General features: G+C 59.0%; 1 protein-coding gene across 2 annotated transcripts in view; it reads right to left on the bottom strand.

Moving 5' to 3' along the window:
* SCUBE1 (signal peptide, CUB domain and EGF like domain containing 1) overlaps window positions 1–26,989 on the bottom strand; it is a 138,906-nt gene that overhangs the window by 57,319 nt on the left and 54,598 nt on the right. For both annotated transcript variants that reach the window (XM_028115512.2, XM_028115511.2), the window contains exon 5: window positions 1,785–1,910. In XM_028115512.2, coding sequence (XP_027971313.1) covers window positions 1,785–1,910 — 126 coding nt within the window. The remainder of the gene's footprint in view (window positions 1–1,784; window positions 1,911–26,989) is intronic.

A 26,989-nucleotide genomic window follows, 5' to 3' on the forward strand; every position in this document is an offset into this window, starting at 1 on the left:
TTCTTCTCTGTCGGGGGCGGTGGGGGGGCTTCGCTGCTCACAGAGAGCCCTGCCTTGTCCCTGACCTCTCAGATCAGGTTGGCGCCTCGGGAGATGTTCTCTGAGCAAACTGCCCCCTTGCAGTGCTCATCCCAGACAGGCCGGTCAGTCCCAGCCACTGCCTACACCCAGCTCAGGGCTTGGCCAGTCTTGCTGAGTGAAGGAACACTCTTTACTTGTGGCTGAGCCTGTCAACAAGCCTGCCCACCCCACGCATACTTGTCCTTGGCCGTCGTCCGGAGGACTGGGAAAGCTGGGGTTCTTCACTTTCTGTTCTGAAGGGTGCCAGGTGGCAGCAGGTTTCTCCGTAGCAATAGGAATCGTCTGATGTAGAGGACCAGAGGGCCTGGCTGGAGTCCTGGGGCTGGAGCTGGGCACTTGGCCGTGGTGACCGCATACACGTTGATCTGTGTGATCCCACGGGAAAGCCCAGGGACAAAGAGGAAGGCTGCCTACATCTCAGAACATACCTGGCCAGAATGAAACATCTTCACTTTGGGGAGTGGACGGATCATGAGTGTGGGGGCTGCAGCATGAGCTCCGTGGAGACAGGGGATGTGTCTAGTGCATGTGGGTCCCCAAGATCTTGGTGACTGAGGACAGCATGGGTTGGGAAAGGTGTGGCAGGCGCCCAGAGGAAGCTGATGACAACCGAGACAATCAAAAGACTAAGGATGAGCCAGTGAGGCCCAGCTGTTTCTTCTCCACAGAATGAAGGATGGAAAGCAAGGCCCTTTTCTTCGTGAGAGCTGGGCATCCCAGTCTCTCATTTCAGGGGCGAGGTTGGGGCTGCTTTCTCTACTGGAAGATGGATTCGGACTCCTCCACACCATTTCTCTGCATCAGAAAGCAGGCCTGGAATGATGTCCTTGTCTCTGGCCAGACGTGGGCAGGGCTCACACCGGTCTCCCTCAGCTCTTTATACGCATGAGCCAACCGGGTGCCAGTACAGGTAGCCCAGCCGCCCAGTGAGCAGGGGCCGCTCCCACCCCTCCCCACGCAGCTGCTGGGAGCTGGGTCTGAAGCTCTTAAGGACTGCGAGTGTGTTCAGCCCTGGTCCTACTTCGTTTGCTGGCTCCCACTCCTAGGGAGCTGGATGACCACATTAAGAGGTTGCCTAACACCCGAGCCCTGCAGGCTGACCTTCAGGCTGGTCCTGGATGGCACCTTTGGCCAGAGACCTCATTCAACCCAGATCTCACAGGGCATCACCATTTACGGTGGGCCCTGCAGGGGCGGACTGTAAAGTTCTGATCTTTGATCCTGGAAATAAGGTTGGCACAGGCTGGGCTGGGACTCCCCGCCCCCCCCCCCTGCAGCTCCTTTCCTTTTTTCTACCACCCTGTTTTACCAAGGGCTGCCCTGCTCCACCAAGAAGGCCGAGCTTGTAGGCTTCTGTGCCACAGCCCTCCATACCTGCTGGAGAGTTCAGGCTCAGGGCCTATGGGGTTCTGGGGTTGGGGGTTATGGTAAGCACCGCAGGGCTATTAAGCAGGGTCCTGCTCTGGGGCTGTCGGTGCTGGTATGCCAGGTTGGGCTAACGCCATGTCTGGAGTTCACAGCCCCCGTCCCTCATGCCTCCCCAGGCTTCTTCGGGGACCTTGCCCTTTCTCTCCACCCACAGGGGCTGAGAGACCTCCCTGGGCAACATCCAGCAGACTGGACACACCACCTCCCCCACCCCCCATAAAGCAATGGCAGGAGACGCGTGGGGATGTCTGACCCATTTGCCTCCATCTACCTACGTGTGCAGTCCTTCTGGTTTTGGGCAAGGTCAAAGCCGGGCCTGCAGTCACAGGCCACCCCACCTTTGGGCGTCTCCCGGCAGATGTGGGCACAGCCGTGGTCTTTGTTCATGCAGTTCATACCCTCTGGGAAGAGACAGACGAGAGAGGGGTAGGGGGCCAGGGGGAGGGAAGAGAGAGAACATTTCAGGCCGAAGAGAGGCGGCCCATAAAATGTCACCGTCAAACGCACTGTTCTTGGGCTGCTGTTAGCACGTGCACCACCCCCACACGCCGGGGTGCACATCTAGCCGTCCGTGGGGGGAGCTCTCGGGGAGAAACCAAGGACGCGGTGCCCAGGTCTAGAACGAGGCCTCGCTCTGAGAACCGTGAAGGACTCCAGGGGACCCACGGAAGAAGCGTCCCTGCCCTAGGTCAGCTCACAGAACCCAGTACAGCTCAGGGCCTTAGACCGTTTCCTCACTAGGGCAGGTGGGGGCGGCATGGGCACCTTTCCGGCTGCACAGGGATGGCACGTGCCCCACTGAGGCAGGCGGAGACTTTGGTTTCAGGCTGGGCCCAGAGGGGAGCGCTGACGGGTCAGGGGTCGGCGGGGGGGGGGGGGGGCGCAGCAGCCCTAAGCAAATGTGCCCTAGCGGGCTTGCGCTTGTTTCCTGGGAGGCCCTGTCCGTCCCGCACAGCCACCTCTCACTGCATCCCTGCACAGAGGCTCGTCCTCAGCAGCCCCACAGCCATGCCCTGAACTACACGCCACCCCCCCACCCCCGGCAGCCCGAGGGGGTCTCTTTCTGTCCCTGGTCACTGCAGTGCTCCCAGGATCCGTGGAACCCTCACTCCCAAATGCAGAGCCCTGCGCGACCTGCTGCTGGCCTCCAGCTCCACCCGCACACCCCTGTGCCCCATGCAGACTGTTCCAGGTCCAGGCGCACACGTATCCCCATTTCCAACATCTTAGCTCGGGATTCCTGCTGGTTGGCAGGTTTCCTTTTAAAGGAAAATGTCTGCCAACCTCCGGTACCTTGTTCTGTGAAGACTCATCTAGAAGGGCAGCTAGCAGCAGCCCTCCTTGCTGGTTGGGAGGCCTCAGAAAGGGGAGACTGCCCCAGGATGCCAGGGCTGGGCTGCCCCACTGCCTGCTAGTGTCCCCACCCTCTAGCTGCACTGGGCTGTTTTATCTGGAGCCCTGCCCATCTTGCCCTTGCTTAGCGGGCCCTTCCAGCTTGTTCTTTGGGCCAGGTTCAGAAGCCCTGTCCCTCACAAGGCCGGCTGTTCCCTGTCTCCTCTCCTCCCAGGCTCCCTGAGACTCTACTGTAGCGCCAAACCCTAGGCAGCAGCAATGTTCTGGGCACGTTCTGGGCCCCTCGATCCTATAAAGGCAAGCACTCCCTTCAGAGGTGAGGACATCGGGGTTAAGACACCTGCCCAAAGGCCCATGGGGCACTGAGAGGCACTGGACCAGTACCTCAGACTGTAAACCTCTGTCCCACTCCTGCCGCAGAGGCCTTGTGGAATGCAGAGCGGTGCTGCCCTGGCTTTCCAGGGCAGGCACTGGGGACCATGCACGTCGAGTCTCTAGAGGCCCGGCCTCCAGTCAGTGCACGCTGAGGATTACACCGAAATGTGCTCTGAGGGCTCTGGCACAACGGGGACAATGAGCGTCCCCTGGGCGGGCCGTGTGCCTCTCTCCTCAGTCACTCTTAGTTCCTGGGACACCCCGCCCCCCACCCCAAGAGGCTTGATCTTCCCTCCCTGATCGCCCGGAGTGGCTCAGACCCCCTTCAGATGACCCCAGTTGATATTTGTCTTCCTGGTGATTTGTGAGGAGTTTCCAGAATTTATGAGGTCATCAGGGGTCAAGTGAGAGGTTGTAGGTCACAAGTCCATCAAGAGGCTAAAGGCAGATGAAAGGAGGAGCTGCTGTCGGCCCACACGGCGCCCCGAGACCTTACTTCCATATCCGGCCAGAGAGGAGCCAGGCCCGGACAGAGCGGAGGAAGCCGCAGGCGGGGACACACGGCGGCCTCCCTTCCCCAAGGTGGCTCACCTGTGGGCCAGGACCAGCTCCATCTTGACCCCGTCCGCTGTAAGCACGGGTGTGGGGCAACTGAGATCTGACATACACTTGAGAACATACACACCCCAGCGGCTACAACAAAGATTTTTTTAAAAAGTCTAAATTGAAATGAAACAACGAAACGGCACTGAGGGAAACCTGCATTGTGCTGGGTGCGCTGACCTCTGCTCTCACCTGGATTTTCTCACTTCTTCAGATCACACTGCTGGACTGATTGCAGAGTGGGACCAACTACCCGACAGCTGACCAAACAAAGCACTCCCGGGCCAGGGTTCCTCCCAGGAAGCTTCCGGTTTGTGTGGAGAGTCGCCCCTTCCGCTCACTGAATTCCACAACAGCACCCATGCACACCTTGTAGGGCGGCATGGGAGACCCAGCAGGCTGCTGGGCCGCCGAACGACTGCTGGGGGTGGGGACGGGGCTCGGGGTTGTGGCATTTCCGTGGTGTGAATGCTCCATCCAGGCTGACCCCAAGCTCCCCGGGGAGATGCCTGAAGGTGCAGCAGGGAGGAGGGGCACCATGGGCCCTTGCGAGCTGGCAAGAGCCTGCCTCACACAGAAAGTATGGCTCTCTTAGGTCACCGTAAAGTCAGGAGTCTGGCCTCCTGACTAGTTGTGTGTCTCAGAGAAAATCACTTCTCGGGTAAAGTGGGAATGATCATCTCTGCCTCACAGACAAGACAGGGTAGTGTTCTGACACTAGATTTTTCTATGGGGGTGCTGACTTCAGAAGGCTCGTGCCTTCTCCTGCAGATCTAGAGAAGGCATAGCTCCTCGTGGGGACCTTGGCTAGGACAGGCAGCCCCTCCTCAGAGGAGGCTTTCGGTTGAGGGGATCTCCTGGGCCACCGAGACATACGCAGCCTCTCATCAGGTGTTCTGAGAGACTTGCTGCCCTGAGGGGTCGGCCGGCAGGTGGTGGCCACCAAGCAGCCTCCCGGACCATCATCAGTGGCTGTGTTAATGGTGGGCTGAGTCTGGCATCACCCTTCACTCCCTGCTTAAGTGGTCTTTCTGGCTCCCTGGGGCCCACAAATGTACAAAGAGTTGTTCGGGCCTCTTCCCAGCTTTGTCTTCTGCCATCAAGTACTCGCACTCCACGGGCCTGCGATTCCACACGGCCTATTGAACACCCCCTGGGTGTGTTCCCCATCCACGCCCTTGCCTCTCTGGTCTTCCACAGACAAAATCCTGGGCCTGTCTCAAACTCCACCAGTTCCACGGGGCTTCCTGACTGCTCCCCATGTTGCCCCCACGCCACCACCCTGCGTTAATCTCCCAGGGCTGTCCTGTGGCTGGCCCAGGTGATCGATGCCACTCAAACAGATCTGTGCTTTCTTCCTAAGCTGGGAAGAGCCCAAGGGCCCTTGTTTAAGCTCAGGCTTATACGTGATGAAGAAAGGGAGATTGAATTTCCATTCCCAGCCAAATAAACACAACTTACGAGAAGCCCTGCTAATCATCACTAACCATAAATTTGTCACTGGGGAGCTGATGTGGCCCTGAACTTTGGATGCTAAACAGAGCCTAATGCTTTAAAGAAGTCACTCATCTTTCTCCCACACCATGGACTTGCCAGCAGGCAATCTTCCTTTCTGAGAATCTAGACTTTAATAACGAGCCAAGATGTTGTTGTTTTGCTGGCAAAGCATAATTGGGTTGCTGGGGGGGGGGCGGTAATCCAGTGTTCCAGTCCAAGTCGATCTGGAAGCAAGCAATGGAACCCCGGAGCTGGGAGGGTGGGCCCCAGGCCTCGAGTGTGTCCACTTCAGTAGTCTTAGCAACTGTGGGAGAGGTGGGCGAGGTCCCCCATCTTCCACCTAAAGACGTGAGTGAGGTCATGTGACTCACTGAAGTTCCCACCCAGGCTCCAGAGCACAGGGCCCTCTTTCTCCAGCCCAGGGCAGGGCCAGCACTGGGTCATCAGCGGAAAGGGCTTTGGGACCTCTTTACATTTCTGACAATTACCGAGAAGCGTGAAGATTTTCTGTTTAGGTGTTGACATGCTGCAGTTACTGTTTACTATAGTAGGAATTAGATGGGGAAGTTTATATTTAATAATTTGTAACAATGGAAATTAAAAATGTTACATGTTAACATTAGTATTTTTTTTAATTAAAAACTATATTTTTCAAAACAAGGGGAGAGTTGGCTGAGAGGGGAGTCCTTGCAGAGGAGAATGGGGTGGGGGTGGGTGCTGATTCTTGACCCTGCTGTTTGAATCCCTGGGGGTGCCGCCGGGCCTGAAGCCATGTCCCCCCCGCCCCCCACCCCCATTCTCCAGGCACTTGTCACTTCTTGTCTCCACTGGGTTAAGGGATGCCTGCCGCAGACTGGATGCTACAGGAAGTGGTCAACCCGTGGTGGCGCTCTGGAAGGCGCTGGCTCTGAAAGGCCGAATGCCGCTGTGTCCCTCCTCCAGGAAGCCTTCCTCGGTCCCCAGGGCCGGTCAGCGGCCTTCTGGACGCCCGTGCTGCCCTCACTTGCAGTACTGATATGGTGGCCATGTTTCTCCTCCCTGGTCTTCCTGTGACTCTCTGACCAGCCCCTGAGGGCAGGCTGAGCTCTGAGCCTCTCAGTCACCTCACTGTCCAGATAGGTCCTGCCTGGGACGGGATGGAATAACCTTTCCCCTCTTCCACGAGGGTCTGGGACACAGGTCTGGGCGTCACAACCCAGTAGCCACCACACAGGCAGCCTCATGTGAGACTGGAGTCCTCTCAGCCTGAGTGCTTCTGGAGGCACCTCCTCCCTGAGCTGGTGGCCATCGGGCCTCACCATCCCATCGGCAACCATTCCAAAGATGGCTGAACTGCCCGGCCTGCGGGGCTGGAACGATGTGGTTTGCTCTGCCCTGGTAATTCAGCTCCTCACCGGCTACAGACACGGGAGCCGCACTACCTTCGCCTTGGCTCCGGGGCACGCTCCGGGTCACGAGATGTGTGGCATGGCTGGCAGAGCGGCAGGTGGTCAGGGCTGGATGGATCCTTGCAGACTGTCTTGTCCATCCGTCTTACAGGTGAGGAAAATGTGGCCCCAGGATGGCACGCGTCTGTCTCAGATCCCATGGCAGGACTATAACCCAGGCTGCTGGCCTCCTGGCCACACTCTTCCACCTTGGGGTCACTGCGCTACACTTGTGGGACCCAGAAGGCTGACTGGCAGCGAGCACTTCCTGGGGTGAACAGAACTGGGGACCTGGCACAGAGTTAGGGGGGTAAGTGGTGCCTGTTACTACTTCTTCAGAATTAAGAACCTATTAACATTCAAGGCCAGTTCAGATGCTTCTTCCTCCATGGGGCAGCCCCTCAACAAAGCACATAACCCCAGTTCCTCCGGCCCTGCAGCAGCTGCCACTGAGCATGAGGGTGGAGCCGCGGCTCACCTCCAGAGCCGTCGGCTGACTCTGCCCGTGTCACCCCTTTAGCCTTTGGGAGCAGTGCGAGGGCCCCCCGAGCAGCCTGGCCCTCCCACCCCTCACCTGCTTGGCCCCTGCATCCGCTGTCTCTCGGCAGCCTTGGCGGCCCTCCCACCGGCTCAGGCACCACCCACGGTGGCCTGTGGCAGGCCTGGCGCACGCCCACCGTGACTGCTCAGGTCACGGGCTCTCAGCTAAGCAAGGGCAGGGATCCATGGGCCAGCCTACAAGACCCATGCCGCCAGGCAGTGCTGAACGGGGCCTCCTCCACAAACGCGCTTTCTCGGGACTCCCCCTCGCCAGCTACCTGAGGCCTTTATTCTTCCAGTGTAGCTCCAGATCCGACCCCACAGACCAAGTCTCCTGGCTCGCTGTCTCTTCCTTCCAAATGGCCAAGTGCAGATAGGGGAGGAGGCAGGGGCCGCTCTGTATGTCCCCCTGTGCTCGTCTACCTGCCCCGTCACCTCTCCCCCTAGCCAGAGAGCTCCTACAGGCACGGAAGGGGTCCTGTTCGTGCTATGTCCTGGTGCCTAGGGCCCTGGCGGCACGCGGCAGCTGCTCAGCCCATCTTACTGAGGGCGTGAATGCAGACCCTCCGGAGGGAAAGGCGAGCTGCCAGGCCTGTAGGGTGGCCTGCACGAGTGCTCACCGCCATCAAGGCACACGGAGGAAGAGTGCGCCACTCCCAAGCAGGGCTGGGGCTGGAACCCGCCTGCATTGTACCTGACTGAGCCTCTGGTCGGATACCTTCTTCTCCGGGTCTCTGTTTTCTTAGCTGGGAAATGGGCTGTCATAACCTCTACCTCCAGCGGTTGCCGTGAAACTCGAACGAGAGAACTGTGTAATGTGTGTGGCACAGGTCGGGCTCCTGCCTCATTCTGCCTGGTGCTACCTGCACATCCCTGCTAAGCCACCCTCCCCTGCCCCTGCTGGGAACTTAAAGGGACCTTCATCCTTGTCTGTGTCCTCAGTGCCCAGCACGGGGGCTGACAGAAATACAAGGAGAGCAGAGGTAGGACAGAAGGAGGGAGGAAAAGGAGAGAGACGAAGGCTGTTCGGCCTCAGGGCACCTCACAGAGAACTGTGAGAGCACTCTGTGGCATTTGCAGCTGTGTGTTCCGTGAAACAGCCCCTCAGGAACCCCCCAGCGTACATTAAAGGCTCTGAGAAGCCCTGCAGTCACTTACAGGACAGCCCCTTGCCTCTCCCTTAACAGAGCCCCACCCTAGGATGACCCACGTCAGCTCCTCACCTTGCAGATGAGCTTGTGGTGGCTCAGGGACCGAGGCGGCACAGGCCTGGGCAGGGGACGGGCCGCTAGCTCCACCAGCTGGAGCCTGGTGTGGCTTCCTCTGCCCCAGCCCCAGGGATGGAGCAGATGGCACCCCCTCTGCCCTCTCCCAGAAGGGCTGTCCTGTGAGCAGTGAGCTAACACGCAGTATGACCAGCACGGTGACTGCTGAGGGTATGTGCATTTGAACAGGGGAACCCCGAGGCATGTGAGGCGCTGGACACCAAGCACTTCTGCTCCAGGGCACTGGTCCTGGCTCCACCCGAGAAGGAGCCTCGGGGCCCTCTGCTCTACCCACTCGGCTTCCGCCCCGCCTCAGCTCCTCTGAGGGGGCTGGACCACTCTGGCCAGTGCTGGCTGGCACATCGTCTCCGCTGATGCCAGGCCTTAGTCTCCTTCAGAGCGTGGGCCAGGCCCAGGGCTGGGCACAGAGTGGGTTTCTGTGAGCCTGCAGAACTGAAGGGCCCTGGCCCAGACTCTGTCCTCCCGTGGCTCCTGCTTTGTACCACATCTGCTCTTGGGGGTTGAACAACAAGATGGCTGTCCCCGGGCCAGGTGCAGCCTCCCTCGGCCTAGCTCCCTGTCCTGATATGGGGCGTAACTGTGCAGTGCCAAGTTCAGCACAAAGTCCTGTTTACCTCCTTGCCTAGAGGGGAAATAAGATCAAATTTCAGAGTCGTTTCCAGAAATCCTGGTCTTCAGGGGCCTGGTGCCAGTCAGGCCAGGCTGCTCGCCAGGTCGAATCTAATTTGATCTAACCCATCCAAATCCAATTATGTTCTGCAAACTCGGATCGAGTGTCTCCTTGTGCCCAGAACGGGGCAGGGAGCAATGAGGAGACAGATGTTGTGACACTGGGTCCAATTTCAGACTCTGCCACTTACCGCGTGACCTTGGGCAATCACTTCCCTCTGAGCCTTAGTTTCCACCCGTGTAATAGGGGCTGGTCAGGGGCCCTGCCTCCCAGGTGCTCACTCAAGCTGCCCTCCCCTTCTCGGGGCCAGTGAGGCTAAGGGCCCAGGTCAGAGCTCCAGGGACTGCACCCCAGGCCAGGGGAGCCACAGGAAGGTCGTAAATGGGGCGGGGGTGCGCTTATGTGGCAGAAAGATCTCTGGATGCTGCACGTGAGGCAAGCTGCAGGGGCAAGGCTGCAGGCCGGAAGCACGTGGGAGGCTGCTGCTGTCACCCTGAAAGGGACAAAGGAGCCTGGAGGGAGGGTAGGGGCTGTGGGGAAGGGAGGAAGGCTGGGTTTGGGACGCAATTAGGAGCCCCTTTCTCTGAATTTTCCAGAACACACGGTACAGGGAATTGGGCTCTGACTACCCTTTCATCTAATTTAACCCTCATCGCAAGCCTGAGAAGCGAGTATCGCCATGTCCATTTCACCGACAAGCAAACGGAGGCGGGATCCGGCGGGGGGAAGGGTGGCCAGGGCCACACCATGCCTGAGAAGCAGGGCCAGGGTCCCCCGGCCCAGCCTTCACCTCTCCGGAGCCCGAGGCTTCCTCGCGATGGGCCCCTCCCGAGATTCTTGTCTACTCTGGGCCCTGGGACAGGCCCCGGCCGCCCTTCCCCACCAGGGCCCATTTTCCCCAAAGGCCTTCTGTCATTTTTGGAGACCCCATGAGAGTGTGCACAGAGGTGAACGATGGCAGAATCCGCCTGCCCCAAACCAGTGTGCACCTCGCGTCTTCGGCAAAGCAAAGTTCACGGATGCATCTAAAGCAGGGCTGGGGGAGGCGGGCCCAATCTGTTTGTACTTAGGAGCTGGCCCTTTCTAATCGCCCTGGCCCAGGATAACAAAGCTGGAATGTGTGCCTCCCACGGGTCGTTGCTATGGCAACTTCATCAATAACATCATTTTCCGCATCCATGTCCCTTAAACACACGGAAAAGGAAGGCAAGCTGGGAAGGGCAGAGCAGGGAGAAAAGAACACTCACCCTGCTCCGCCCTTCCCCCCACCTCAGCAGGAAGGGATTTTCCTCCCCTTCAACCTCATCAATCGAAACTTAGCCCAGAAAGAGGCTGGAGCCTTGGGGGCGGCAGGAAGAGGCTGCTGCCTTACCCGGCCCAGACTTGGCAAGCCGTCCAAGCGAGGCAGGCAAAAACAAACACGGGCTCCCACATGCTTTGAAGGGGGATGAAGCAAACAGGGAAAGGTCCTGCCATGGGGGAGAGGCGCGGGAGCGGCAGCAGGGCCAGGCCTGCTGGAGGGATCGGGGCGACACACGCACCGTGGTGTTCTCCCCACTTATCAGAGGAGGGCACCGAGGCGCAGACAGCTTGCAGCTGAGGTGAGGTCAGGGGAGGGGCTGGATCTAGGGGGCTCGCCAGAAACTCGCTGCGGGCTGATGTCAGCCACAGCTACTGTTATTGAGCACTTACTGTATACTAAGCACTTCCCGCGAATCATCTTCCGTAAGCCTCGCAGGCACTCTTCAGAGGAGACATTGTTATCCCCACGGTGCAAGTGAGGAGAACAGGGTGAAGAAAGGCTTGGTGCCTTGCCCAAGGGACACAGAGTGGGACAGGGGCACCTGGGTTTTACGGAACCTGTGCTCCCAGGGCGCTTCCAGGAGGCGATGGAGAGTCATGCCGAGGGGAGGGGCAGGGAAGCCCGGGCTTGTCCCCTTCTGTTCCCTAACCTTCCCCACGGTGATCTGGGCCACTGGACTGACCCAGCTCCCGTCCTCCCTGCCTGCAGCCACATGCCCCCATCCTGTCTCTCCAAGACATGTCAAATGGCAGCAGTCCCAAGAAGCTGATTATTCCCCCGACCCTCCCTCCAATCTCTGTGCTCCTCAGACCCCTTGCCGGAGCCCGCAGAGGGCCTGAGCACACCCTGTTCATTCCCGGCTCCCCAGGGCCCAGCCCCAGGCCTGGCACACACACAAAGACAAGACTACAGGTCTTTATAACGTCACCCTGCAAGGCAAGTGGCTTTATCCTCATTTTACAGAGTTCAGAGAGATTAAGCAATTTGCCCACGGCCACTTAAGTAGGACGGGACAGAGGTGAAACCTGAACCTGTTCCATTTGACTCAAAGACCTGCCCTTCACCAGCTGCAGAGGGAACTTTCTAGAGCATAAATCTGTGTCTTCCCACTGCTAAAAAGTCATCAGGGTCCCCTCCCTAACCCCCCTCCCCAACCCCGTGCCCACAGGATTAGGCTGAGAGTTCTCAGTATGGCACTTAAGGTCCTCCCAACCCCACCTGGCCTGCCATGGCCCTAGGTAACAGGGACACTCTGTCAGCCTGCACATCCTGCCCTCCCTTCTCACCTTGGTGCCTTTGGGAATGTAGGGCCTTCTGCCTGGAACACACTCCCTCTTCCTTTGACTGGCAGCTCCGACTACAGTTACTTGAGATCGTGTTTGGGTGTCACCTCTTCGAGGAAGCCTTCCTTGTTTCCAGCTTCCTTCCCAGTCCCTAGACTGTTAGGGGATTGTCCTGGGCCTCCAAAGCCCTCGCAGCACCCTCTCTCAGAGCACCCACCACACTAACTGTAACTGCTGGGTCTGTTAGGCTTTCCCCACCAGACTAGTGGCTCCTGGAGGAGGCAGGGCCCGAGCCCAAGTCACCTCTTTGCCCCGATGCTCTGCACAGGGTCTAGCCCGGACTGAAGGCCTGAGAAATGTTCTGTACCCATGAGGGGCCTAGCCTTGACCCCTCTGGGCTTTGACTCTGCATCGGAACAGGGGCCAATGCTCAGGCAACAGAGTGCATCTGTCTGCAGGCCCAGCCCTGGCTGCGACCCACCGTAGGGTGTCAACTCTGATCCTGCACCACCCGCCTGCCCGGATCTGCCTTGATCCCCTAATTACACTCCAACAATATCTGCGCCTGGATGGTGCTCCGGGAGCCTCTCATTACAAGGCCTGGGCTTGAGCCAGGACACAAGCCTCCCCCTCCCACGTTCCGTCCCTGAAATTACATCGTCCTGGGCAATGCCAGGCCTGGCCGAGGTGTCAGCAGTTGGCTGCCCCAGACCAGATCCCCGGCTGACCAGGAGTCCGGCCCACCGCAGGCCACATCCCTAGGGGCAGCCCCACCTGGGGAGTGGGAGTAATAAAGACTGTGGTCCTCCACTTACCCCGAGCTCCGCAGGACCAGGCCCCATGCCAGGCTCCTTACATGCATCCCTAACTGACCGTCTCTCACGGCTCTGAGCGCCAGGTTCTGTCAGCAGGCCCACCTGACAGGTGACGATGCTAAGGCTCAGAAAGAGATCTCCTAACTTGTGTGGTGGAACAGGGACCGGAGCCTCTTTGGCCACTCGCCAGCAGGCTGAAGGGGGTCCCCAGCCCCTCACCTCACAGACCTACCTACTGCCCCCTGGGATCCCCTGGGCTGCCTCAGGGGCCCTCAGGGGACTCTGCTCCCCTCTTTCTCCTTGCCCGCATCTCACTGCCTCTGTTAGCCTGACCTTCCCTCACTGCTCCCCCACCCCCACACTCCCAGGCAGGACCCTTCTGTCCTCCTACCGCCGCCCCTCCTTCAGGCTCAGTGGCCCCCCACCAGGGCCCCGACAGGACTGGCCCTTTTGAGCTGGCCTCCTTCTCTGGTCCAGCCACGAAAGTGCAACCCTCCTGTGATTGGACTCCTAGCACCTTCATCTGCTCACCTGCCTACTTGCTGTCTCTTTCTACAAATATTTAGGTTGTGTCTCCTTTATACCAGGCCTTTCCACAGGACCGGCCTGCTTACTGGTCTGTGCCTTTCACTGGTGCTGCTCTCCCAGGGGCTGACCACAGTCGAGCCCCTCACAGGTGTTCAATGTACAGCTGCAGGGTGGTGGGTTCAAAGCGCGCTGCTGACAGCCAAGGGGCATGGCTCTGAAATGAAGCTGGCCTGCTTTGAATTACATGCAAGCAAACAGCCAGAATGGACTGGTTTTCTGGAAAGCCAGCACTAGAAGGGACCCTGGAGACCAACTAGACGAAGCCTTTCCTTTTCCGTTGAGGAGGCTGAAGCCTCCGGGATAGTGAGCTGCCCTGGCTCACGTGGCAGTCAGCATGGGAGCCACACAGAACCTTTCGACTCTCAATCCCCTGGGGCGCCCAGCGCCCCAGCTCTCAAGTTCAGCGGTCTTCTTGCCGCATCAGGAGGCGGCTCACGCGGCACTGCTGGCTTGGGCTGTGAACCAGCCTGTGAGGCACCTGCACGTTCTATGAGCCTTTGCAAAGTGCCACCTGTGTGAGGGTCTGTGTGGAAGCCAAGAGCAAGGCCCGTGGGCCGCCTACCCACAGCTGACACAAGCCCACTGCCACAGCTGCTCACTGGGTGGCAGGCCCTGTGTACGTGGACAGATGGACAGACGGCCGAATGCACTGCTGAGACGGTGGCTGGCTCCCGGCATCCCAGGTGATACCGACCTTCCTTGGGCCCCCCCACCCCGGGGCCCTGACCAGGCCTGACACCGGGACCCCTGGAAAGCCGCGTCTATGAGGTGGGAGGCAGCCCGTCTAACAGCCGCCAGGACCACATGGCCATCCGTGCAGACGTGCGCGTGGGCAAACGCGTGCAGAGCTGCAGAGCCCCACGGGAGGTGGCATCCCTGTGCGGGGGGCCTGGCTCCCCGGCCCTGCTGCACACCTCCCATTCTGGCCCGCTCTAAGCTGTGTGGCCCTGGAAGTGGCGCAGCTTCCTGCTCTAAGGGCCTTGCGACTCAGGTGCTCAGCGAAGGCTGCCGGTCTCCCCCGCGCCCCCAACAGGCTGACTCTGCAGCGCCTGTCCCCTCTTCACCCTGGCCCCTGGGTCACCTCCCAGCTACCCCTCCCTCCCCTTCCGACCCCCTGAAGTTCCCCCACTGACCACTAGGCGTCACCACGAGCACGTCCAAGCCTCTCAGGCCCAGAGTTCGGGGACCAGGCCGACTTTTCACTGCGCTGAGGCCGGGGAGGCTGAAGGCGGCTTTCCCCTCTCAGGGCTGCCAGACTTCCACATGTGCCACATAAACACAGCAGATGCCTGGTTAAATCTGGATTTCAGATAAACAACGAATACTTCCAAGTATAAGTATGTCCCAAATGTTGCATGGGTCATACTTACACTAAAAATGTATTCACTGTTTATTTGAAATCCAAATATAAATGGTGTCCTCTATGTTATCTGGCAACCAGATCCCTCCCTCCACAGGGATCCTCAAGGTAGCCATGGCAGGGGTGGGTGGGACAGTCAGCTCATGCGGGCCCCAGACCATGGCCTGGCCAGGACCAGGGAACAAATTGTTTCTCTCTCCTGAGAGGTGACGTAGGTGCAGGAGGGGCCAACATGCCAGCCTTGAGAGTGTTCCCAGCAGCCCTTGGGCACCTAGGAGGAGAAGCCAGTAAGAATGCGGGGGATACGCTAGCAGAAGAGCCTCTGGGGACGCGAGCAGCTCCCTAGCACGTCGGCCGGTGCCTCTCCTCCACTGCCCGCCACGGGGCCCGCCACGGGGCCCGCCACGGGGCCCGCCACGGGGCCCGCCACGGGGCCCGCCACGGGGCCCGCCACGGGGCCCGCCACGGTGCAGCGGAGCAGAGCAGGGGCTCGAGGGCCGTGGATGCTCGGGCTCTCTGGGGCTCCAGCCCAAACCAGCAGCGCTGCTGCCCTCCCCGCACCTCTGTCCCCTCCTTTGTGCACTGTGGTGGCACCTGTCACTGCCAAGTGTCCTCTGAGAAGTAAAGGCTACACAGAAGGACCTCAATAGAGGTTGAGTAGCGCTCCCTTTCCCACGAGCTCGCAGCAAGGTCAGGGCCACAGCCCGTGGGAGCCTCTGCACACTCGCCCTTTCCCCCGACTCCAGCCCACGGCCTAGCCGTGGCCTCACTGGATACACGGACGTGCGGGTGCATGCCACGCCGGCACTGTGATGGGTGACCCAGGAACAGGAGGACGGTGCTGGGGCAGCGGGGAGCAAAGTGGCCCGGGGAGGACTCCGCTCCAGCAGGGCCGTGGACACAGCAGCGGCAGGGCAGTCTCTGAGGGGCTGGCAAGCCCGGGCTGTCCTGCCGCAGCGGCCTCGGTCGGCCTGACCACGGCCCAGCCCCATGCCCTGGGCAAGTCCACGCCGGGTGCTATGCACGGTGCTCACGCGAGGGGCCCGGGAGGGCTCTGTGACACTGACGCCGCACTCAATTCCGACACGTATCTCCCGCATGAGATGGACCCCATCCCGCCCCGCTGCCACTCGGCACGTGTCCTCTGTGCCATCTGTGTCCTTTAGAGGAGCCTGCGCACCGGTGCCCTGAGAGAGGGCTGAGCCCCTCGACCTCGTGGCGCACACTGAGAGGAAGCTGTGCCTGCCAAGAGTCAGAGACGGCTTCACAGAGGAGGTGAAAGCGGGCTGGGTTTTGAAGGATGATGAAGAGTTCTCCAGGCAGTGAGGGGCTGAGGAATGGCGTTTGAGGCGGAAGAAATAACACAGTCCAAGGCCCATCCTGGGTAAAGGGCACACATAACAGGGCTCCCTGGTTCCAGGGAGAACAGAAGGCAGGTGGGCGGGGGAACTGGGGATGTGGAAGGCTCGGAAGGCAGTGCAGGCAGACGTTCTGGAGCAGAACAGATAAGAGTTTGCGGTGGCTGCTTCACAACGTGCACAACACGGAGAGGAGCCACACTCAGGTCCTGAGTGGGGAATGACACGCGGAGGGCGGATGGAACCGTGGCTCCAGCTGCCATCAGAAGGCCAAGCGGGACAGGGAGACTCCGGAGCCAGCCACTGCACTAACTCAGCATCAGGGTGAAGCCTGGCCCCAGGTGGGGAATGGAGAGGGGGAGCCCTGTGCCACAAGGGGCTCCAGGCTGCGGGCCTCCTCTGTCCCCACCCTCCACCCGTTTGTTCTTGGCAGCACCTTTGGTCTTAGGAGTCGGTCAGACCTGGGTTCAAATCTTCACTGTGCCCCTTACTCACTGCGGACAGATGTCTTTGCTGCTCAGTGTCTATTTTCTCCCCCGCAAACTGAGGACAGTAAGAGCCACACGGCACAGGCTTGTTCTCAGGATCCAACTGCCCACGGCCAAGTACAGGTCCAGTGCTTGGCACGCAGTGATGCCCGGTGACAGTGGATGGTGCTATCGAGCTCAGGTCGACGCACGCCATCAGGGGACACAGGGTGTCTACAGCTGTCCTCATAAACAATTCTTTAATGAATACTCACTCATGTTTGCCCCACTTTACAGACTAAGAAACTGAGGCCGCAGGGCTTGTGGCCAAGAAGGGAGCCAGGGCCAGGGCCAGCTACCTCTCCACTTGGTGCTCACCTGTCTGCCCTGCACTGTCCCCTCTGGGAGGCCTGAGGGGCTGTAGCAGGGGAGACTTCCCCTCGCCGACTTTGCACCGTCAGTGCTGGGGTCCCGGTGCCTGGCCAGGGCTGGCTGGAGGCCAGGCCAGGAGAAGGGCGTGAAGCTGGGCTCACCAGCCAAAGGAGTTGTTTATGGGGTGGGAGGCTCGTAAAAAATAATGGGCTGGATTTATTGTCCCCACCTCAAGGGCCGTTCCGGACTGCACAGGGCCAGACCAGGCCTTCTCCAGCAGCACCATAAATCTTCCCACTAAATGCGAGAGCTGTTCATTCTCCTGCCCACCTGGTCCACAGCAGGCAGGGGGAGCGAGGAGAACCTGCACACCCCATGCCCCGGCCCCTGCTCTAGCATGGCCAGTCCACCCCCAGGAGCAGCTGAAAGGGGTAGCCCTGAGACCAGGGTGGGATTCTCCGGTGTGGCCATGCTATTTCCCCTCACTGAAAACACACACCCACAGGGGCCCCAGCACCCATAGCCGACGACGGGAACCTCTGGCACAAGGCAGGGGATGTTCCTGGGCCTGCAGGAGCCGTGCCGGGGCCCCTCAGGTCATGGTCCGGCCAGGATCCCATGATGTGGGCACATCTCGGGAGCCCATGGGAGCCCGCCAGCCAGGCACACTGACAGGCTGCTAAGCTGCTATCTGTGGCTGGGGTAATTTGGAAGGGACTGTGTATCTGCTCATAGGCTTGTTTATGGGAATCTGGAGGTGGACGGAGCAGGGGAAGAGAAGCTGGCATTAGCAATTTGTACCCCCTCCTCCCCCCGCCCCATCCTGAGTACTGCCTCCCAGGGTGGCCCCGCTCAGTATTCCCTCCAGCAGTGGGGAATGATAATGCTCACCCAAAGTACCTCCCAGGGTGGTTGCAAGCGTCAGAGTGACTAGGAGCGTAAGCTGAGCAGCAGAGAGCCGGGGATGAGCCTCGCAAGGGAGGGCACCTGCTGGCTGAGAAGGGGGTCAAGGGATGGAGTACCATCTGCCTGCAGGCCAAGGCCGAGGGCAAGTGAGAGCAGATGGGCAGGGTGGAAGACAAAGTCCAGAGGAGGGTCAAGGACCAGCCCTGGAGGAGCGTGGAAGGAGGGTCCAGGACAAATGCTGCTGGGATAGGCAGAGGGTGGCTGCCCTCAGAGGCTGCTCCTGGGGTCTTGGTGGCCCTCTGCTCTGGTCCAACCCCAGGGATCTGCCCAAACTGCCCAGTGACCCTGGCCGGGGAGCTCCCCAGTCAGTTCCTAGGTGACGTGGGCTTTGAGTAGCGGGCTCAGGTCCTGACGACAAGATGTGCTTGGCCTCCTTGGAGGCTTCTTGCTGTGGTCGACTGGAAGGCTGTGTCTTGCTGGGCCTCTATCCGCCCTCCTAGCAGTCTGGCTGGAAGGACTGAATCTGAAGGGCAGCACTCAGCAAGCAGGCAGTCTTCTCTGCTGACTGAGTGAGCTCACCAGCACTCCCCCACAGCCCCAGGCCCCCCATGCCAGAGCCCTCCACACGCTGACCCTCGGGGCCACAGCACACGCCTTCCCATCTGCCTCCCTGAGTCTGTGAGTTCTGGGAGGACATGCCCTGGCTCAAAGGTGGGGCTTCTGAGCACTGCCCACTAAGCGGGATGGAGCCCACGTGCCTGGTCACAGGTCACTGAGTGAAGTACAGATGGCAGAATGCTGTCCCCAAGCCCCCAGAACACGTGCAGGGAGATCAGAAATGCCACTTAATTATCCCAAGCCCCTAAACCCTGACGGAGCCCCAGATTTCTGAGCTTTTCCTCACACCAGGCAACTCCCAGCGACTTACTCAGGCCCCAGGCTGGGGGCAGGCCTGAGTCAGCTGACCAGGTGACGGGGGGGGGGGGGGGGGGGCAGGCGCCTGCCCTTCACACAAGCCTCTCCTGGGCATCTGTGAATCAGGACCCCGAGGGAGAGTGCTGAGCGTGACCTGCATTTTCAGCCTCCAGGGAAGGAGACACACACTGGTCTGGTTCTGGCTCCGCTCCAGGGCTCCTTGGGTTAAAAAGCACAAGGCCCCACCTTGTCCAGAGACAGCTGCCACTGAAATATTCTGCACCTACGTGAAGCGGGCAGCAGGCCTCTCCAAAGTGCAAACCCGAGGCAGGCGGGCTCCGGAGAAAGTCCTGGCTGCCCTGCTTCTCACTTTCCCTCCACCCTCCTGTCACCTTCCCCGCATCCTCTGTCACCTTCCCTCCACCCTCCTGTCACCTTCCCCGCATCCTCTGTCACCTTCCCTCCACCCTCCTGTCACCTTCCCCGCATCCTCTGTCACCTTCCCTCCATCCTCCTGCCACCTTCCCCTTGGCCACCCTCTTGTCTTCTTCCCTTTGGGCACCCTCCTCTCCATCCACACTGCCCCTGTGGGAGTTCCAGACCCTGATGGCCACCAGTGCCACTTGCCAGAAAATTGCTTTATCTCCATGTCCACCGCAAGGTGCTCAGTGATGGTCCCAAATGGTGGACCATGACCAACCCCCAGGACTGACAGGGTGGCCCATAACATTCACAGCAAAGTCCAAACTCCCACTGCGCACAGTGTCCTGACCCCCTCGCTCGCACCCACTTCGGGTGTGGTTTCAGGGTCCAGGACTCACGCTCCAACAGGCGAGAATGACCGGCCAGCCGGAGCAGAGCTGAAATCTTGGCTAGCAGAGGACCCCAGGCCAGGCCACCCGGCCTGAAGGCCCAGACTGTGAAGGGCAGCCTGGGGGGAAGGGGACAAAAGTGCTGGGGGTGGGGGGGGGTGGAGACCCAGAGTCTAGGCTAGGTAGGAAACAAAATCCAAAGCAACCGCATATGAGGAGTATCAGGCACGGGGGAGGGGCTCAGTGGGAGCCCCCTTCCTTGCACGGTACAGACGTGACCTGACATCAGCGCAAACCTGGCACCCAACCCATCAGGCTCAGTCACATGGCACTGAGGGGGTTGTGCCTGAGGGCCCTTCCTGCTCCAGACCATCCCAGACCTTGGCGACCAGGACGGGAGGAGGGGGCCCTGTGTTTGTGACCCTGCGGCTGTGTCCTGCACCTCTGTCTCAGATTTCTGCCTGTCTCCATGGCCCACTGCAAGTTGTTTTTCAAGGTCAGCTGCTTCTGATCCATCTCTTCCAACCAAGGCCTGGACCCAGATGGTCCCAGCAGCCTCTCACCCTTTCCCTCCCACTGCGGCCCCCACTGCCCCCCGACCCCCCACAATTCCCTGTGCCGGCTACCCGTCCACTCACTCTCTGCCAGTTGGCTACCTCGGGGGCCACCTGCTCTCAGGGGCTTCTTCCAGCCGCTCTACCTCCCCCGGGCTCCAGCCCCGAGACAGAACGAAGTTCCCCCTGAGCCGAACAGCCCTGTTGGTGCTGCTTGGGGCCCATGCTGACCACCCAGCATGCCAGGCCACACCACGTCATGCCCAGGGTGCAGGCTTGGGCATCACAACCCCAGGCCAGGTTGGTGGGTACCGTGGGTGAGGAAGTCCCTGTTCTCTTTAGAACCCCATTTTCATTGCCTACCCGAAGAAGAGTTGAGCCATGGGATAGTCGTGGTTCCTTTAAGCAGTGGGAGGGAGCCCCAGGAGGTGGTCAGGATCTGAAGCCAGCCTGCCCAGATGCCAGCCCTGGGACCACCCCTGTGTGCCACATGACTCTGGGCACAGCCGCACATGGGAGTAGCTAGCACCTCCCTTGACAGTTTCAAGTGGTTAAATGAGGTAATATCAGGGTGACCTTAGGCCTCAGATTGCCCAGGACAGTCCCAGTTTATACCTGCTGCCCTGTCACCGTTAATCGTACCTCCCTTCGCTCTGGAAGCGTGTTGGTTTAGACGCCAACTCACAAGAGCCCCCAGTGAAGAGAGGGAGAGTGCTCGCAGTGTGCCTAGCAGAGTATTCAGCTCTTCGATTACTATGACAATGTGAATTCTTTTTAGTGATTTTTGTATTTATTTAAGCAATCTCTACCCCCAGCGTGGGGCATGAACTCACGACCCCGAGATTAAGAGTCACATGCCCCACATGTGCCTGAGCCAGCAGGCGCCCCTACAATGCGAACTGCTGATTGCCGAGGCGACTGCACGAATCTACATCTAGCAGAATGGCACAGAACCATGTGCACACACAGTACGGACGTCAATTCCCGGGGCTGGTACTGTTCTTTAGTGACGCTGTCGAGGGGGGAGACTGCGTGAGGCGTGCATGGGACCTCTCTCTACTATTTTTGCATTTTCTTATGAATCCGTAATTATTTCACAATAGAAAGTTAAAAAAAAATCCCATTGTTTTGTCTCCAGCTACACTGGGGTACTTACCCTCACAAACTTACAGATAAAATGAACAGACTCCAACACTATTTCATGTTGAGTTCTAAGAAAATAATTTAACTTAATAGAGGCCATCTTTGCATAATGGAATCATCCGGAGAATAGCTGTAAACTCTGAAACAAGCGAGCAGGTTCCCACGAGGCAAACAGCTGGTGCGAAGCCCAAGCACATCACCAACGAGCCCGGAGCCCCCAGTCTCCTACCCATGTGAGTGCGTGGAACCCCCGCTGCCTTCCCAGCAAGGCCCAGCTCGAGGCAGCGGGACTGAATGGCTGACACCCGCAACGTCAGCCCAGGTGTCTGGGGACATTCAGCACGAGGACGGACATTAATGAGCATTCTCCCTCGCCCGGAGGGGAGTGGTCGCCTCGGTAACTCAAGTTCATAAAGGTTTTGTGAACTGTAGAGAGAAGAGGCCAGGGCGACTCGGGCTACTTCCCTGAACAGAAGAGGGAAGTGGGAAATTTCAGGAAATGTCCACCACCAGATGTTTTTGAAACTCTTGGTGCTTCACGAGGCACACTGGGTATAGGGAGCGCTCACGTTTGGGGAACTGTGGGTGGTGCCAATTGAGGAGGTGTCTCTGCTGTCCCTCAGAGCCTCCCCTGGGTCTCACCCAGCCTGGGCCAGCTATGCAGAGGGCTCTGAGCCTGTCAGAACACTCTGCATAGTCTGCCCGGGCTTCGGGGCCAGACTGCTAGAGCGATGGCTAGGCAACCTTGGGCAAGTTCCCCAACCTCCCTGTGCCTCAGTTTCTTAATCCGGAGAATGGGCTCACTATGTGCTAGTGCATGACAAGCGCTCATTATCGACGTCTGGCACGCAGTAAGCACACGGTAAATGGCAGCTCGAGCTGTCCTCCTCATTATTTAACATCAAGGAGGCCAAGCTTTCCTATTCCAGGCCCCACCTCCGAGTTTTGCTGGAGCCAGTGTTACCCCTGATGCCAGGTCTTGAGCTTTGTGAGAAAGTGCCAGAGGAATGCGGAGGGGTGGGCAGGCACCGTGGTTTCCTAGCTGTGCACTGAAACAGGCTCAGAAGGGCATTACGCAGAATGTTAGATGCACTCAGGTAAACCCGTGATGCCTCTGCTGGGAGAGTGCCGGCCTGGTGCTGGCTCTGCGTGGGCCTCAGCCTCCCGGGGGCACAGATGCTCAGCTGCGCTGTGGCCCGTCCCCGCGCATCAAACACGGGAAAGGCGGCGGCACAGCAGGGCTTCACTGTGTGCTCAGCCACGTGGCAGCCTCCAGAGCCACTGGGTCCCTATCACTGGGCTCAGTGCCCGGCCCAGGCCCCACCATTCACTAGCACATGCCGACCAGGAATCTGCCTGCATGACCCGAGGATGAAGAGGGCCTGGGCCTGGGGAGCCATCGAGAGCCGAGCATCTTTCTCCTTTCTCCCCTTGTCCTTCCCAAAGGGCCCAACGTTGGCACCCAGGGCTGGAGGGAACACAGTTCCTGCCCGCAAGGGGCTCCCCAGCTGCAGGGACACAGGCATCAGGTAGAAAACTGCTTTCTGCAGCCAGCAACAAGGCGGGGTGGGAGACAGTGGCAGCCGCTGGAGCACAGAAGACGCAGAGCCTGACAATCCTCCCCGGGGTCGGCTCAGGCCAGGCTGTGTAGTGCATGGGTGCTCTCACTGAGGACTGACGGGGAGCGCCAGTCGACAGTGGGGTGAGGCACCCAGCGTGAGTGACAGACACCTGATGTCCCCTTCATGCCTTTTCTCGACTGCCTGTGCCCAGCGGGGGCTTGGCACCCTACTCAAAGCTCTACAGCAGGACAGGGGGCTGGTCTGACCTCTGCAGCCCTAGGTGGGACAGGTGCTAGATGCCGGGGAGCTTGTGCTGGATGAACGAGCAAAGCCAGTCATCTTGGCCGGCCCCAGGCATTGGCATGGGCTGCCCTGAGCATGGATAAATCCAGGTGCCAGGGTCAGCAGTTCCCTCCTGGGAAGGGAGTTTCTTGAGGATGAGGACTGACTCCCAGTCTCCCCTCCACCCTCAGCGGAAGCTCAGGCTTCAGCCAGCGCCCAGCATGCACCCAGGCTGGGTCTGCTGCTGGCTGGCTCTGGGGCCCTGGGTGAGGTCGTGTCCTCTCTGGGCCTGTTTCCTCATCTGTGATAAATAACAATAACAAGAACCCACGTTTTTTTTAGTTCTCTTTACAACATCTCGTCAATCCTATGAAGTAGGTACTATGACTATCCCCATTTCATAGGCCCTGCAGGCACAGAGGAGTCAAGTGACTTGCTCAAGGTCACACAGATATTGAGTGTTGGAGCTGGGGTTCTGGCCTGGGCAGCCAGGCCCCAGAACGTGCGCTCTTAAGAATGGCAATCCTTGGGCGCCTGGGTGGCTCAGTTGGTTAGGTGACTGCCTTCGGCTCAGGTCATGATCCTGGAGTCCCGGGATCGAGTCCCGCATCGGGCTCCCTGCTCAGCGGGGAGTCTGCTTCTCCCTCTGACCCTCTTCCCTCTCGTGCTCTCTATCTCCCATTCTCTCTCTCTCAAATAAATAAATAAAATCTTAAAAAAAAAAAAAAAAAGAGTGGCACTCCTTCACCGGGCTGGTGAGAAAACCATTCTCATGACCACCTCCCCTGTTCGGATGAGAACACTAGACCCCTAGGAGCTCTAGATCCTTCTCTCCAGAGCGTGTTTTCTCAGCTCACTATTATCCAGCAACTTCAACCCTTGCCTAGCATTTAGTCCTTCTTCTCGACTGAAAGCTTCACAGGGGACCATGTCTGCTTTTGCTCACCCTGGGATCCCCAGGGACCAGCCGGACACCTGGCACGCGAATGAATGAAACACAGCCCGCAATCACACTGCTGGTCAGACCCACGCCTTTCTGAGCACCTTCTCCTCCTAAATCAATGCCGCTCAGACTGAAAGAAGGAATTCTTCAGGAGGAAAGAGACAAGTTCATCCAGGAGGCAACACCTTCTTGCAACACAGACATGACATAAATTTAAGAATAAAGAGCAGGCACGGGAGAGGGAGGGAGCTAGAAGGTGCTGGCTCCTCGGTGGCCCATCCCCTCTGGTACTGGACAGGCTCCCAGAGCGCATGACCATGAAGGGGGCAGTGCAGGCTGGGACTGGCCCGGACTGGCGGCCCCAGGCTGTTATCGCTTGCGGGGCCAGAGCCTAAATTGGGGCAAACGTGGGCTGTTACGGTGCCAGAACCAGCACCTGGAAGCGCTGGGAAGGAGATGGGCCCCAGGTCGCGACAGCTCTGTGTCCCCTCCTGCCCAGGGCTGGCACACAGGAACCACTGTCTCCCCAAATCGAGCCTGAGTTCTAAAGACTGGAAGAAGCTGCCTGCGAATGGCCACCCCTAGGGCGGGCACTGCACTTGCCTGCTTCAGAGCATTTCCCTAATGGATCCCTCACTTGCCTGGGAGGGATCACTGGTCCCAGTTTACAGGCGAGGAGCCCCAGCGAGGCAGGAGTGGCTGTGCTGAGGCTGCGTGGCTGGTGGAGATGGAGAACAGCTGAAAACCTAGAACTCCCAGCCCCGGCCTGGCCAGATTCACGTGCCTTGGGCCAGGGTTTGCACTGGTGCCTAGGACGTGGGGCCACTCAGGAGGGCTGAGTCCCAGGCCCTTGTTTCTCGGCCAGGAGCCTAGACTGACCCTGGCTGACGTTGCTCATGCATCCAGGCCCCTCTAATCAGAAGCAGCCTTCGTGCGATTCTCTCTGCTCAGGGGGAGGCTCCGAGAAGCAGGCATTAGGAGGAGTCAGGTGACACGAGGAGTCTGATTTGCCAAACAGCTCTGGACCCATGGGCCATCCCAGAGGCAACAGGGATCAGAGGACACTTAGGCGCAAAAGAAGCTGGGTCCCTGCACCCCGGACACCCTCTGATTTTGAGCTCTAACCATCATGACTGTAGTTGATACACAGTCATGATGGGCAGTTGTCACAACCGGCGGAGGCTCAGGAGGGACGCCACGTGCCCGGTCACCCGGGCTGTCTTTACCCGCAGGCGTTAAGGGCAGCCGGCAGAGGTACCGTGCACTTGGCCTGTCCTCTTCGGACTTTTCGCACAGCCTTTGAGGACCCTGGAAATGCTGCCACTTGTCCCTCAGGAGGGGTCCAAGATGCTGTCTGCTGCTTTTCTCACTGACTCATTGCCCAGATTTAAAAATTGGGAGATTCATGGGGCACCTGGGTGGTTCAGGTCATGATCTCAGGGTCCCGGGATGGAGCCCCACATCGGGCTCCCTGCTCAGCGGGGAGCCGGCTTCTCCCTCTGCCTGCCGCTCCCCTTGCTTGTGCTCTCTCTCTCCCTCAAATGAATCTTTAGAAAAAATTTTAAAAAATAATAAAAATTGGGAGATTCACACAAAAATCCTAGTAAGAGAAGGGACTTCTTTAACCAATGTGCTGGTTAGTGCTGGTTAACAAAGATTAGGGTTGAGGCCCCCAGATCTGTGTTCTGGCTAAATCTCAATTGCTGGCTTCAGGATCTGGCTAGCCAGGGCCTTTGGGAAGGGTGAGGCATGCGGCCTCAAGGCTCCACCACACAAGTAATTTGAGGTCCAGTATCTGAGATGCCCTGAAGGCCTCCACTCTGCCCTCCAGCACATTTCCCAGGGCTGCCTTCTGCATGAAATTCAAACTCCTGCCCATACCCTACCAGCCTCACGGGGTCTGGGCCCTGCCAGACTCCCTTCATCCTGGGCTCCTCTCCCCTTGGCTCACGGTGCCCCACCACCCTACCCTTCATTTTGCTTTTCACCAAAGCCTGGTCCATTCCTACCTCAGGGCCTTTGCACACACACTGCCTGGCATACACCCACCCCCAACTCTCCCCATGGCTGGTCTTGTTGGTCATCTGGTTTCAGCTCACATGTGGCTTCTGCCTACTTCTGTCTTCCTCCAGCCTCCTTCTTTCCTCACCAGCCTCATCACATCACAGCTGAAGGCCCGGGCCGGAGTCCTGACTCCGCCAGTTCCCTAGGGTATGACCTCAGGCATGGCTCCTAACTTGACTGCTTTGGCTTCCTCACCTGTCACAGGGTCATCATATCCCCACCTCACCAGGTCGCTGCGAGGGCCTGGCTCAGAGTAAGCACGTGACCCCACAGCAGCCAGTGCTGCTGCCCCCCATTATCATGTCCCCCCGGACCTACTCTTCTGGCTGATGCTGAGATTTGTTTTGTGGCATCTGTAGCCCAAATGAATGCCTCCAGGCCAAAGCAGGCCCCGGTTACAAACAGGCCACAGCTGTGGTCTCGCATCTTACATTGAGCCGGCTCCCCATTCTGTGCACCCTCCTTTCAACCAGGGGCCTCACGACTTCACCTGGAGCCCTGCTCGTGGGAAAGCTGTTCTTCAAAGGAACAGAGCACATACGAACTGGCTGGAAAAGAGGCTCAGGCCACCCTGGCCTTGGGGACTTTATGGCTTGCTCAGAGCAGTCACCCCGTAAAACCCCCTCCTTGATGAAAGCAGGACCCCCCCTCCCACCACCACCACTCACTCACTTCCCCATAAATCTGCTTCTTATAAAACTCCACTTGGGCGCCGGGTCCTCATTTTGGGCAGCTCGACCCCACAGCCCCACAGCCCCGCAGCTGGGAGGCCTCACGGGTGCAGCTGCGGTGAGTGTCCGGGGACCACAGAGCTTGGCCTTCGCATCCTTCTGGGAACACAGCAGCGTGGGGGCTATCAGGCCTGTCTTGTCTCTGAGGAAACCGCCTAAATAAGCACCAAGCACTGAAAGGCGTCCAGTAAAGCAGTTGTGCTTCTCTGCCTTGGGCTTTGTACTTTTAAATATTTTCCTCTTTTCTTTCTCAGGAATTGCTTTCCGGTAA

The sequence above is a fragment of the Eumetopias jubatus genome, unplaced genomic scaffold (assembly GCF_037043125.1).
Source record: "Eumetopias jubatus isolate StellerSeaLion01/CBP00866 unplaced genomic scaffold, mEumJub1_p1.0 scaffold_8, whole genome shotgun sequence".
NCBI classification, from domain to species: Eukaryota; Metazoa; Chordata; class Mammalia; order Carnivora; family Otariidae; genus Eumetopias; species Eumetopias jubatus.